This window comes from Protopterus annectens, chromosome 3.part0 (assembly GCF_019279795.1).
Source record: "Protopterus annectens isolate FY-2018-M chromosome 3.part0, PAN1.0, whole genome shotgun sequence".
Lineage (NCBI taxonomy): Eukaryota > Metazoa > Chordata > Ceratodontiformes > Protopteridae > Protopterus > Protopterus annectens.
This window is the reverse complement of record NC_056731.1, coordinates 1,653,214,563-1,653,228,606: the sequence shown is the minus strand read 5'-3', so window position 1 is coordinate 1,653,228,606 and position 14,044 is coordinate 1,653,214,563. Positions and strand designations below refer to the sequence as shown.

The following is a 14,044-nucleotide window of genomic DNA, read 5'->3' as shown; positions in this document are numbered from 1 at the left end:
AACCTGACATTGAAGGATTACTCACCTACTTCATCTTGCCTTGATCTAATAAGGGGCCAGGGAATAGTAACTCTTGAGATCAGTCAGGAAAATATAGTGAGATTAGTTAAGTATTGTTTCCGTAACTGTGTGAACATGTTCACCTGTGTTATTTTTAATATTTCCTGTGATTGAAACTCTGGTGTTTATTGTAAATGGATATTTAGTATTTTCATGTTCTTTTATTATTTATTATTAAATATATTTAAACTTTTCATTGTGGCTGCTCCTTTAGAGAATATTTTAACTTTTGAGAATATCCATTTGGTGACTATGTGGCCACTTCTGAAAGCCTTAATGCATTGGTCAAATTACCATTCATATTAATATTAATTTCACTGAGTATGTTTGTGTACCCTTGTAAGGGCCTTAGAGTAGCTGGCTTGGGAGTGTCTGGGGGTAGTAACTAACATATAGTCTGGGTAGAAGGGGGCATAGCTAGTCAACGTGTGCCAGCATTTTCGCAGGTGTGTGTGTTTTTTTTTTCAAATCAAGTCTCAAAGAGTGTGTGTGACAGCTACTTGGAGCAGGGACACAAAGCACTGGTTTCACAGAGAGAGTGATGGAGGACTTGGCTTGGACACTCAGCTAAGGACTTAACTCTGCCGCTGTGCTAGTGAGGAGCCTTATGGGGACCTGGGGTGAGACAGAGAGAGAAACCCAGACCCTAGGCTGTGTGTGTTCCCTGTGTGCTCTTAAGGGAGATTATGCTTGATGCAGAGAGCTACATCTGGAAATGCTGGGTGTATTCATTTTTGTTCTAAGTGAATGTACCTCTCCAGTGTCAGTGATGAGGATTCAGGCTCCTTGATTACTGGCCCAGAGAGAGGGGACATCACAAACAAGATAAACTCATTTGTATATACTGTAACTTGCAGATCACCATTGCTGAACTGTAACAGCTGTTAAGATACATAATGCTACATAACTGTAATCGTGTTTGCAGACTCAACTTCAGATAACAAGCACATTGGAATGGGGCAAAAAGAGACAGATGGAGATAAATGATTAAGTAATATGTAAATATAAACAAACCACATTATTGATTTTGTTTAGGCAGTACAAATTTTATTTAATTGGCTGACATGTAACAAGTGATACAAAACTACCTTGTTTTACGTTAACACACACTGAGCTCAAAAGCCAACTCAAATGATATTTTTCTTTCTTTTCTGTAAGTTTTCTTTGTGTCTTAAGCACACTGGCACTGCATAGCTATAATTTTGTGTGACAACATCTGACTCAATGCTCTCTGTAGCTGTTCCGCATGCCTGTTGCTTCTCCAAAATTTATGTAACGCAGGTCAAGGTTAATTACTAAATACTGATGGGGCTGTTCTGGAGGTAATGATTAAAATTATATGCAAAGTTAAAGGAAAAGCAGGTGATGATTCAGGAACAATTAGTGGCAACATTTTTACTTTTTTAAAGAAAAGGTTTAGTATGTATTTACCATTCATATATCTTTAAGAATGTTATAAAAGGACACAAAGTGTGTGAAACCAGCAATACACAGGCTGAAATTTTTATTAGTTAGTTGTTCTCATCTTCTTTTTGGTTGAAGTGCAGTATAACTAATGTGCTAGTTATCGGGCAGTGTGAAAACAACAACAAAGTTTATATGGTATCAGCAAGCAAAAAAGTAACAATATTTTTGTTCTGAAGTTAAAATTAAATGTCATTACAGTTATATCTAATATCACTCTAATTGACTGCTACATTTTTCTTTGCATGCCAACTCAAAATTCACTCCACACTAGCATTTTACAGTTATTAAAATAAAATGCATTTCCCAAATATGCCATGCAATAGGCAAAGTGACAGTTTGGCACTATTTATATATATCAGAGTCCAAACTTGTCTTTAAATTCCTTGGCAACAAGATATTCAAACATTATTTGCTGTTTTACAACCAGACTTTGTGTGATAGGAGTCCTGTAAACTGAAAGCAATCCACTAACAAAGAATCACCTAAGCAGTAAGGCATTATACACTTAAATACAACTGCATTTTGACAACACTCAGCATACACATTCCATTTAATGAACTTATGATAAGTCATGAAAAACAGCTGGACTTTTGTTATAAAAATAGAGGTAAAGGAATGCAGGACAGACGGACATAGTCAAATATAGAGTTTTGCCAGTATAAGGAGTTTCAGTGCTGTCACAAAATAGCACTGCTGGGACAGCTGTACTGCAATTACAGTACCCAGCCACACTTTGTCTGTTGTCTACTCAGAAGGCACCCTCTCTTACTCTGTCCTCAGTGTCAGGATCTCTTAATGCCACAGCTTTGCACTGGCAGCTGCTTCCTGGAGAGAACCATTATATACAGAAGGAGAAAGGGGAGGGAAAAAGTAGTTTAAATTATCAGCAAGTGAAGTGTAGTAAGTTAATAAAAGCCGATCACGAGTGCACTGCTCAGGATTTCTAAATATAAACGCAGAAGACCCCAGACCTCACAGCATTTAGTTTAAAGAGTAGTTACTCAAGTTCAGAGCAATGAATTGTACCAACAGGCTTTTGATTAAAGGTGGGAAGGTGGTAAATGAAGACTGTTCCCAGCTTGCTGATGTGTTTATTGAAGATGGCATCATTCAAGATGTTGGTCTGAATCTAGTGGTGCCAGATGGGGCTCATGTTATTAATGCCAAGGACAAGCTAGTGATTCCTGGTGGAATAGACACCCACACACATATGGAACTGGAATTCATGGGAGCTCGAACAGTAGATGACTTCTACACTGGAACAAAGGTAAAGCTCTTTAACATTTCATTTTTTTCCCTCTTGTTGTATGTGCTTTGTGTCATTGAATAGCTTTTGTTGCATTCTTAGTGCAAGGTCCTGTTTACCGTTTGTTAGTTGCTGCCAGGTTTAATGTTTCTTTAGCAACTTGCAGAGTATAATGTACTGTATAGACATATATTTATGCTTCTACTACTCTTTTCTGTCTCTTGTGTAACAAATTTATGTTACCCCTGCAACCAGTTTTTTTTTACAGAACTATCTAATCCTGTGGATAACTAGACTTCTGTAGCTGGATGGTTAGGTACGCAGATATACAAATACATAAATCCTGTTTTTCTTTTCTGCTGGAAGTTTGTTTACTACTGAATACACAAAGTATAAAAGTAATAGTACATACATTGTGTTCAGATATAAACTAGAACATTATTGTCTGATTAAAAAACACTTGTAGACATGAATTCAGTATTGCATTTTACATGCAGTCTTAAAACATTACTAATATATTATTTAAGTAGAGATTCAGACTTGTATAATATAGTGATATGGAAATATTTTTTGTCCTCTGTGTGTCTCCATTAAAGCAATATTAAATGTACGGGATTCACTGTTCTAAGTACACAAGATATAAATTGTAACATGCACAGGCTGAGGAAAAGCAACTGAGAATGTATGCAGCAATTATATTCCTCTTCAGAAAGGTAATTTATTAAACTATCCAGATGTTACTACTAATGCAGCTTGTTCTCAAAGGCTGAAAGCAATAATAAGGCATCCTGTATCTATTCAAGAAAACCAAATAAAACATTATGAATGTAAAATATTGTCTATAAACGATGAAACTATCCCCAAACTGAAGGACATTATCAGTTGTGCTATTTTGTGCAGATTTCACAATAAGCAAAGAAATATTCCAAAGTGGTATAGAGACAAGTTGAATGTATTCTTTATGTCATCACAAGTATAATAAATGCTGCTACAAATTTATTTATTTTATTTTATTTATTTTACATTTGTTGACTGGGCTAGTCTAGCTGGATACATGTCCTTTTTCAGTAGAGGCCCGGGGAGAAAAGCTCCAAACATAAAGAGAAAAACACAATACATTTACATGTGGTAGTAAGTAGCATAACATAGAGACAAAAAAGAAAAAAAACAGTGAGCTTACATACTGGTTAAATAACAATCACAGAATTGTATAGATAATCTTAAACATGGTTACATTGTGAAGCCGAGAGGTTAAGTTAATAATCTCTGGGATGGGGAAGAGACTACGGTGGAATGAGATGTTTGAGATTAGTCTGGTTTAGGACATGGGCATAACCAGTGAGACTTGAAGAATTCTTTGAGGTGATTTTTGAATTGATTAATCGAGGTCATGAGTCTTAGGTTATTTGGTAGGGAATTCCAGAGCTTTCCGATGGAGTTGGCATAAAGAGCATCACGTCCTGAGTTATTAGATTTAATGGTTAGTACCTGGACACTATTTGACGACCGGAGGGATTTTAGGTTGGAGTAGGGGGTCAGTATTTTGCTCAGTGAGGGGGTTCTATCCGGTTGGTTGATTATTTTAAAAGCTTCAGTGAGTTGGTTGAGTTTGAGAAGATTGGGCAGTTCTAACCAACCAAGTGTCATTAGGTTAAGGCAATGGTGAGTATGATACGGTGTTCCTGTTATAAATCTGGCTATGTGATTATAGGCTACAGATAGTTTGTTGAGCTCACGCTTATTGAGGAACGAAAGTACTGGGGAGGCGTAAAGGAGAGTGGAGAGGAGATGAGTGTGAGCAATGGTTAGTTTGGTATAAGGGGTTAAAAAATTCTTTATTCTATACATAGAGCCAAGTTTCTTGTTTACAGACTTAATGGTTTGGTTAATGTGTATATCAAATTTAAGCTTGTGGTCAATAGTCACACCTAGTAGTTTGGTATGAGAGACAGGCTCTATGATGGTACCATTTGTGGATACCACATGGAACGTGTTGTCAGCATTTGGAGGTTCTTTTCCTAGGGGAGTAGATGCAGAGGGGAAAAATAGTAATAATTTGGTTTTAGTTGGATTAAGTATGAGTTTCAGTTCAGAGAACCATTTTTCGACTATAGTAAAACAGTTTTGGGTTATTGCTTGAAGTTTCAGGAGGGAGAGGTCAGAACAGATCAAGGTGGAGTCATCTGCATATTGGATGCAGGTAGTTTTGGGGATGACTGAGTGAAGATCATTTATGAAGACGGAGAAAAGAAGGGGACCGAGTATAGAGCCCTGAGGAATGCCAATGGTGTTAGGAAGTAGGTCGGATAGCCTGTTTTGCCATTGGACAGCTTGTTGCCTGCCAGAGAGGTAGGCATTAAACCAGCTTATGGCTGGATTGTCGAGATGTAGGGTTTCCAGGGTATGAAGCAGATGAGGGTGATTAACCATGTCGAAGGCCTTCGATAGGTCAAGAAAGAGAGCAGAGGATATTAATTTATTGTTACGGTTGTTATTGACTGAGTCTACAAAGGAGAGGAGGGCAGTGGTTGTACTATGATGGGGGCAAAAACCATGTTGGGTGTAGGACAAAAGACTGTTAAGGGTGAGGTAGTGTAGGAGTTGTTTGTGAACACACCATTCCATGATTTTAGCTATTGGAGACAATATTGCTATGGGTCGGTAGTTGGATGTTTCCGTGGAGGTCCCTCCTTTGTGAAGAGGGATGATATATGATAAAATGAAAAAACTCGTACCATGGGACCAAACAATAGACCAGGTGATTGCTGTACAGAATCAATGACAAGTGGTGTAAACTCTTTATCAGTTATGTAAAACAAAATTTTAACATGTTGACATGCCCCCGATCTATGGTGATAGGCTATAGAGATGCCAATGTGTGTGTGTGTTTGTGAGTGTGTGTGTGTGTGTGTGTGTGTGTGTGTGTGTGTGTGTGTGTGTGTGTGTGTGTGTGTGTGTGTGTATGTGTGTGTGTGTGTGTGTGTGTGTGTGTGTATGCGTGCATGCGTGCGTGTGTGTGTGTGTGTGTGTGTGTATATATGTTTGTTAAAGGGAGATCTTGCATCATGAATCTTGTGACATTCTATGAAGAGGTAATAGCAACACTTGATGGAGGGCTGACAGCATGTCACTTATCATGACCAGCTAAAAGTATTAAATATCAATCTATGTATAATTCAATGGGTAAACTTCTGATTACATAATGGGATATAACAAGTCAGGCTAAGGGGGGCTGCCCATCTATCTTGAGGAGGCTTACCAGCGGTGTCTTGCAGGGTTCTGTTCTGGGGAACTTCTCTCTCTCTCTCTCTCTCTCTCTGTCTCTCTCTCTCTGTCTCTCTCTCTCTCTCTCTTTTTTTAGCCCCTATGAAGTAGGCCATTGACTAACACTGGTGCCTCACTTTAATCTTTGACACAGTGAATCACTCCTGATTTCCCCAAATATAATCTGAAACTCTCCTGTTGAATGCAAAGCGATTGAGATGTTTTAGTGGACTGTCACACCTGTGGTCATAGGTATTTTTTTTATTTATATGCTCTACCTATTTCTTGCACAAACAATTGAAACATAATAATGTGCGAGAATATTTGTTGGTGTGTGCCCCAGGTATTTAGAAGCTCTGGGCTATTGTCATCAGATATAAAAGTAGAAAATGAGTTGTGGATAACCAGTTATGCAGAAGAGCATAAACCAGGTAACATAATTACTTCAGAAAGAGATGCCGGAGCTCTTCAAAACAGTCAACATAAAATTCACTCCTGGTGCAGTAGCAATGGAAACATAGAAGCATATGAGGCAAGCGATCACGGGGGTCATAAGATGCCTAGACATATACACATTTAAGCAAACAAACTTAACAATTCTTGCCATCCTTTTCAAGACCTTAATAGTGCTTACCTCCCAAATCAAGCAGGGATGCACACGATAACTCAGGTGAAACTTTGTGTCTACCCATCTGGTCATCAAGGCTAGCATTAAAGGTAGCTAAATTAGTACTTTGATTGACCCATGGTGGAACCTATTCAACAGTCAAGGAATACACTGAGTTAAGAATCTATTCCTTTAGTGAGTCCTGTTTAATTGTTGGTGTAGATTTAAGTCTTTAGAGTGGATGTTTGTAGAGGCCTGCGTCTTCCATGGCTCAGAAAGCAAGACACAGGTCACCTTGCAGCAACTTGTAGGTTATTGAGTATGAAGAGAGATATGCTAAACATTTTGGGTAGTTGAAAGGTTTAAGACCTTTAATTTTCTTGGTTACAAATCTATGCGGCCTTTCCTGGTGAGTGATACAGTTTTGATTTATACCTAATAGAGAAGGAACTGTATTCAGTGGTGGGGCTAATAAGGGAAGAGTACAGCAGTAAGATATCTTTGGAACTTGAACATATTCCCCTTGGAAATTAACTGGGCCAGATATAAGAATTTCCTGACTGATGAAAACATGATGATCAAATGAGAGAAAGTTATCCATGTACTCAAGTCTTTTTTAACAATATCTGTCTGAAGAAGAGTACCATTTATAACATATGAGGTGGGAAAAACTTTTCTGCCAAACACTATTACATTGCATTTTTTCATTTAGTTTGAGACTGTTTTTGATATAGCACTCATGTGCATATTCTAGCCCTTGTGGCAGATGTTTTGTATCCATGGATGAGTGGATAACAGTGCACACATGTGCATATTCTAGCCCTTGTGGCAGCTGTTTTGTATCCATGGATGAGTGGATAACAGTGCCCAAATTTCAGTCATCAGCTTGGTCAACTACACTTCTGGAATATTGGCTTGGATGTCTGCACAGTAAATGCCAAATAGGAGATCATCCAGAAGTGATCCCTGTGATATCCCACTAGTTTCAAATTTGCATTCAGATAGATGTCCAGCAACTTTCACAACTTGGGATTTCATGGGTAACCAATTTGCAGTCCAGTGGACAATGTAGGGGTCTGCACTGAACTTGTCTACTTTTTCAATAATACCAGCATGAGGGATAGTACCAAAAACCACTGGCTTTGGTCCCTGTAACCTTTTCACAAAAGCTTAGTAGGTTCAGGAGACAGGACCTGCCCTTCACAAAACCAAACTGATTGGGCTCCAGATAAGTAGAGTTGCCTATGTTCATAGGTTGGTAATAGGCTATCGGCCCTAGGGCCTATACAAACTTAGCCATAACAATTCCCTGGATATTTCTTCCCACAATATTTACTTCCCTGGATCCCTGTCTAGCAGGGTGACTGATGTGATCACCAGGGTGAATTTCCTATCTCCCATCCAATTGTCAAGGTTCCTTTTGAAGAGGGACAAGGAGGTGCTCTGCTTGACATGTATGGGCAGTCTATTCCAGAGTATGGGGAGTCTCTGGGTCAGGAATCTATCCCTCCAGCATGTTTTGTTCATTGTGATGACAAGATTTAGATCCCTGGAGCATGTGGCTCTGAGGGATTGGGACTTCTTTAAGTGGAGCATGTCCAACAGCTCAGGGTTTGACATGGCCTTGTATGTTAAGCAGAGATTGCCTCTGAGTAGATGATATGCCACAGAGTATAGCTGGAGTATTTTTAGATGATCAGCATAGAGCATCTGCTTTAGGCCTGTGATTCGTTTAGTGTGGTATTTCTGAGGCCTTTCCAGCTGTTGCAGATGTCTTGTGAGTTACATACCAAATGGGGCGTTGTACTCTATAATGGGTCTAATGAGGGATGAGTACAGTGGAGCAATACCTCCTTTTTTCTGGATGAAAAGCCCTTAGTGATAAGATGTGCCACATAGAAGGATTTCCTGACTGTTGTGGCGATGTGGTTATTGAAGGTGAGACCACTGTCCACCTTTGTCCCTTAGTCTCTCATCACACTTTCGGTGTTTAGTGTACTGCCACCTATGTGGTAATTCATGGGTACATGTTTTTTTCCCAAAGAGGATAACTATACATTTCTTGGCATTAAGCTTGAGCCCATGGCTCTGGAACCAAGCATCTGTTTCTGTAAGGCCCTTTTGTAGAATATCCACATCATTTGGGAATTCAATAATGGCTCCCAGTTTGCAGTCATCTGTGAACTTTGTTAGCCAGAGTCCCTTAGTGCTGGCCTGTACTTCAGAAAAGTAGATGCCAAACAAGACCGGTCCCAGGACTGAACCCTGAGGTACTCCACTTGCCACTTGTCTGGAGCTGGATTTGGAGTCAGATTGGATTTGGAGATTTGGAGTTGGATTCCCCCATGCTAATAACATGCGTCCTCTCCATGAGTCATTTGGCTAGCCATCTGGTGATGCAGAGGTTTATGCTCAATTTTGTGAGTTAATCTATAATACCCAAGTGAGGTCAAATGCCCTGGCCAGATCAAGGTATGTGGTATGCACTGACTTACCCTCATTTATGCCCCTGGTGACCTTCTCAAAGAAGTCCACCAGATTGAACAGGCAGGAACTGCCCTTGACAAAGCTAAACTGGGTAAGGTATAGAGTCTATAGATTTCCTATGTCATTGTTAATCAAGTTGATGATTATCATTTCCATAGCCTTGCATATGAGACTAATCAGACTTATGAATTATGGGTCGGTAGTTTCCTGGGTCCATTGATGGTCCCCCCTTGTGCAGAGCGATGACTATTGCTGTTCTCAACTCTACTGGGACAAAGATGGAGACTGTAGTTAATAGAGATCTGAGTGGGCCTGCTAGGTCATGTTTCAAGCTAATTAATAGGCATCCTGGAATTCAAGGCCCATTGATGTGTTTCTAGCTTTAGAGAGCACAGTGATGATCTGTTCTTTTGTGATAACAGGCAAAGGAATGCTAGAGGTATTTCATAAGGCGTGACTGGAGGTGATGAGGAGTGAAATTTGAGATTAATTCATCAGTCATCAGGTTTCTATTTCTCCTGGCTGAGTATAGGTAATGCCATCTACAGCCAAGCCAGCACATTGTTGAGTGCTTCCCTTAAGATATCGGACATAACTAAAAAATGCTTTGTGGTTATCCTTTGCTTGGGAGGCTGTTTTAGTCTCATATTTAGCTTTTGATGACTTGGCTTGTTCCCTGATTTGCCTGTTGAGACTAATGGCGGACCTTTGTTTTCACTGTTGTGCACCCTTCCTCTTACTTCTAGGCAGGAGCTTCTCCCTTCTTTTGTATAGTCTGTTTATGACAGGGGTTCACCAGGGTGACTTGTTTTTCTGGCTAGACCTGGGTTTAGTTCAGTCAGATATTGCTATTTCTATGCAGTTGTTTAAGTGGTTGTACAGGGCATTCATGTATACTTCTGCACAGACCTCCATGTTTTTGGGGTTAGGGGGAGCTTTACAATTATCTATGCTATCATTTAATAGAAAGTTACCTGCCTTAAAAAAATTCTTTAGGGTTTTAGGATTTGATGGGGATTCTGCCATTACATTTATTTCAAATAACTCTGGAGGGAGCTGCAATGCTCCCCCATTTTTGTGAGTACTACATCAAGGATATTTGAGCTCTTGGTAGGAATGCCGACTAGCTGTTCCACAATGTTTGCATTGACAAAGTGCAGAAATCTCTGAGCCCGCATGTTAGCGACTGTGTATGTTTCCCAGTTTATGGAGGGGCATTTAAAATTGCCCATGAGTAGTGTGTTGTACTGAATGGTAAGTGAGTCTAGTAACTTCACGTGGTTTTCATGGTTCATGATTGGAGACCTGTAGATATGGTGGGGGATTTTGCCTATGGTCAGTTGGACATGGAGCAACTCAACTGAGTCAACCTGTTTGATCAAACTTGAGGTGTGATTGTTTTTAATGTAAATTGAACACCTCCTCCTTTCATTTTTTTCTCCTTTTCAGAGGGAGGTCTGAATGTGTGATAGGTATTGTAGCCTTGCACTGGTGGAGTGCTATCCTCAGCCTTAAACCGCATCTCTGTGACTGAACAGACATCAGCATTCTCAAAGGCAAGCAGAGCTTCCAGGGAGTGCAGTTTCTTGTTAAGTCTCCTAGCACTGAGCAGTAGTACCTTCAGCTTGGCATTAGAAGAATTTGTTAGGTTGGTAGGTCTGTTGGTTTGGCACTGCCTAAAAAAGGCACTATGAGAGTGGCTAATGCCTTTGGCCAGTATTCGAAAGCCTAGCAGTGACAGATGTAGGCCATCTCTGGCAAAGCAGCTTGGTCTCTTGATCATGTCAACTCAGGTAGACAAATACTTGATCCCCTTGGAATGACACCAGTAGCTAAGCTAACTATTGAAGTCAATCATTTTCTGTTTGTTCTGTAGTTTCCTTCTTGGTGAGGGTATAATGTTGCTTAATGCAAGACTCATGCCAGCCTGCAACATGTATTCAGAGAGGTTCAACATGCCTCTCGTCATATAATCCAGGGAAGTAGGTCTCAGGTCATTCACGCCCACATGGACTACAACTGAATCATATTGGCACCTGTGGCTGAGTGGCCCGAATGCCTCTGTGACCTGGCAAATCCCAGCCCCTGACAGGCAACTGACTATCACTCTCTGTCTGAAAGAAGCATCCATGTGTCTCACGCTAGAGTCTCCTATGATCAAGATGTTTGAATGTGTGGTGTTTCACCCTACGGGTTTGCTTGTGGAGATATTGTGATGCGTATTTTTATGTGTAGTGACTGGTGTTGACTTGGCTTTGTTTGAATGTGGTTTCTGAGAACAGCATGCAGGAGGCCTCTGAGGTTTTGAAAAGTTATTTGTGAGCACCTCCACATATGTGGATTTATGTGTCAAGAGGGAAATGATATGCATGTGCTGACAACCTGTTTGTCATTTGATTTGTCAGTATGTGAAAGTCATGTCTTAATTTTCATAGTGTAACTACTGTCACATACTGTGTGTGTTTGTTTCAGGATCATGTGGTTGTCAGTTTGCATGTGGCAATTGTTGCATTGCCTCAGGATTTCCATGTCCACTGGGCTGGCCACAGAGATAGCAGAAAAGGGTCTATCCATGGCTTCAGGTGTTTTTTTGCTATGAGTTTAATCAGGGAGAAGAGTAGGTAGACCTGACTGGACTGGGATGATAGCACACGGACAAAGAATGGGTGCTATACTCAGTGTGAACTGCAACTATCCAACAAGGCGATACTACTCTGTGCACAACTCAGATCCTCCTAGAGCAGCAGGGGGACTGCGGAAGGTTGCAGAGATAGTTATTCTAAGAGAAATTCTAACTTGAAAGTGCTGCACAGGGCACTGCTAACCACTGTTGCACAGAGAGCAGCCTAGCACAAACATTCGGCTTATATAGAATCAGGAATAAGTTTTACAGCGGCAAGGCCTACAGACCAATCAGGAAAACACACAATAATTTTCAGCCAGCAGCCCCCAATTTAGATAGTTTTGCTGCAGCATACTTCTGCCACAAGACTGCAGTCAGAAAAACCTCTTAATGTAAAAATATTACTTTTAGAGCTCAGCTGCAGGGGAAACCACACAATCTAGATACTACAGTCCTGCAATACCAGCAGACACAATGTTATTTACGTACTACAGCAGCAGTGGAAACAGTTCAGCTTTGAAACACTACTAAAGTGAGAGAAATGTAACAAATAATACAAGATTTTTATGAAATACGGTAAAAGTAATCAGCAGAAGTGAAAAATGATACTTATTTTCATTCTTTAAAAAGTGGATGGCTTTAGATGCAGCAGATTCTCTGTAACCCTCAGGCGAAATAGACAAACCAAGAGTTTGATTCCCTCAGTCTTCATTTGTTTACCATATGATTAAACAAACCACTTAACTAAAAATGCTCCCAGGGTGAGTCTGAAAAAGGACCATATGGTTCAGTGCTCCTCTGCAGTTAAATACAAATAAATAAATAAATACATACATAAATAAATCTGCTGTAATAAATATTGTTAAAATTGCTCTTTTCATTGCACTTTATGCATCCCTTACCTATAGCGTGGTATTGCCCTGTACGAGGAAACTGACCATCACACTTTCTTTTCTGTGCGTTATAACTCGTTCTGTTTTCTGAATCATTTATACAGTCTTTGTATGCATCTGTATTTTTCACTTAACAATATTTTTCTTTATCACTTATTTCTGTTTTTTTTTTTTTTATCTTAGTCATTGATCCTGTTTGTCACTTCTCTTTCTTCACTGGGTTTCACTGGGTTTCTGACATATCAAGGAATCTTACAAAATCTATAAGACTGTCTTACATAATTTCAGGGACATCCACTGCTGTCATTATTATCCTCCCATTGTTACATGGATGTATTATTTATGTTTTTTATTTATCTGTTTTCCATTTCTAGCCAGTGTCATAAGCCAGGTATATTACATATCCATGGGCTTAGCTTCTTTGTGCATTGCACTCATGAATTTGTATATTTCATATCCCATGCTTTTCTTGGATTTGAAATGTCTGATCATCTTGCCATTCACTTTTTGCAATCTGTTACCAGGTCCTATAATTGCTTCATATAAATCAATATGTGCTCACCTGTCATTTTTCCACAAAAAATGAAGTGTACACTAGCTTATAATTCTTTAGGAAATCTCCTAAACAAAACCTTAAAGAAACCTAGGAGTGTCACTGCTTAGATACTCCAAAATAAGGCTAATTCCTCTTACCCTATTCACTGCTAAACGACTTTACATCAGTCTTGTAATTAATTCATTAGTTTGGCATCTTAACTTTATCCTCTACTGTGTTTTGCCACTTTGTTTCATTCACTTTGCCCTGCTTTTCCTCATAACTTTTTTACCTGGCTTTTCTGTTCCTCTGCTGCCTATTCATATTAGGTTTTCCTCTTCAGTTAAGCATTTTAGTGTCATATGATAGGCACTATCAATTAAGTTTTTATTGTATTATCCAGCTCTTGTAAAAATAAATTTTTCTTGCATTTGACCATACCTTTGTGTACTATAATCAATATATAGTATCTGCTTCTTAATGTTACCTTATACTGTTGTCAACCTGGAGCTGGGTTGCACATGAAAGAATTCATGGACAAGTGTGCCTACCTAGTTAACAAATGTATAAATAAGTAAATAAATAAATCTATCGATAGGCTTAGTGTGCTTATGATAATTATTGACTCTGGCTATCCATTTTCCATTGTGTGCTTATTGTAAAGTTCAACTTCATAGGTTCATAGGTTCATACTAGGCTATCTGCCCTAGGGCATTTATAAGCCTAGCCAGAGTGTGTGTGGCTTTCACCACCCCTTAGGATGAGAATACTATACCCATTAGTTTGCTGTGCCTCTGTCCAGCAGTGACACAGAGATGATTCCCGGGGTAAACCTACGATCTCCCATCCACTCGTCAAGATT

General features: G+C 39.5%; 1 protein-coding gene across 3 annotated transcripts in view; it reads left to right on the top strand.

Annotated features, from left to right (window-relative positions):
- Nucleotides 1–2,210: 2,210 nt before the first annotated feature.
- DPYS (dihydropyrimidinase) overlaps nucleotides 2,211–14,044 on the top strand; it is a 779,854-nt gene continuing 768,020 nt past the window's right edge. For 2 of the 3 annotated variants that reach the window (XM_044065690.1, XR_006364013.1), the window contains exon 1: nucleotides 2,217–2,794. In XM_044065690.1, the coding sequence (XP_043921625.1) occupies nucleotides 2,543–2,794 (252 nt within the window). In that variant the 5' untranslated portion in view covers nucleotides 2,217–2,542. Of the gene's footprint in view, nucleotides 2,795–14,044 lie in introns of all 3 variants that reach the window. The other variant, XR_006364014.1, reaches the window with a different exon arrangement.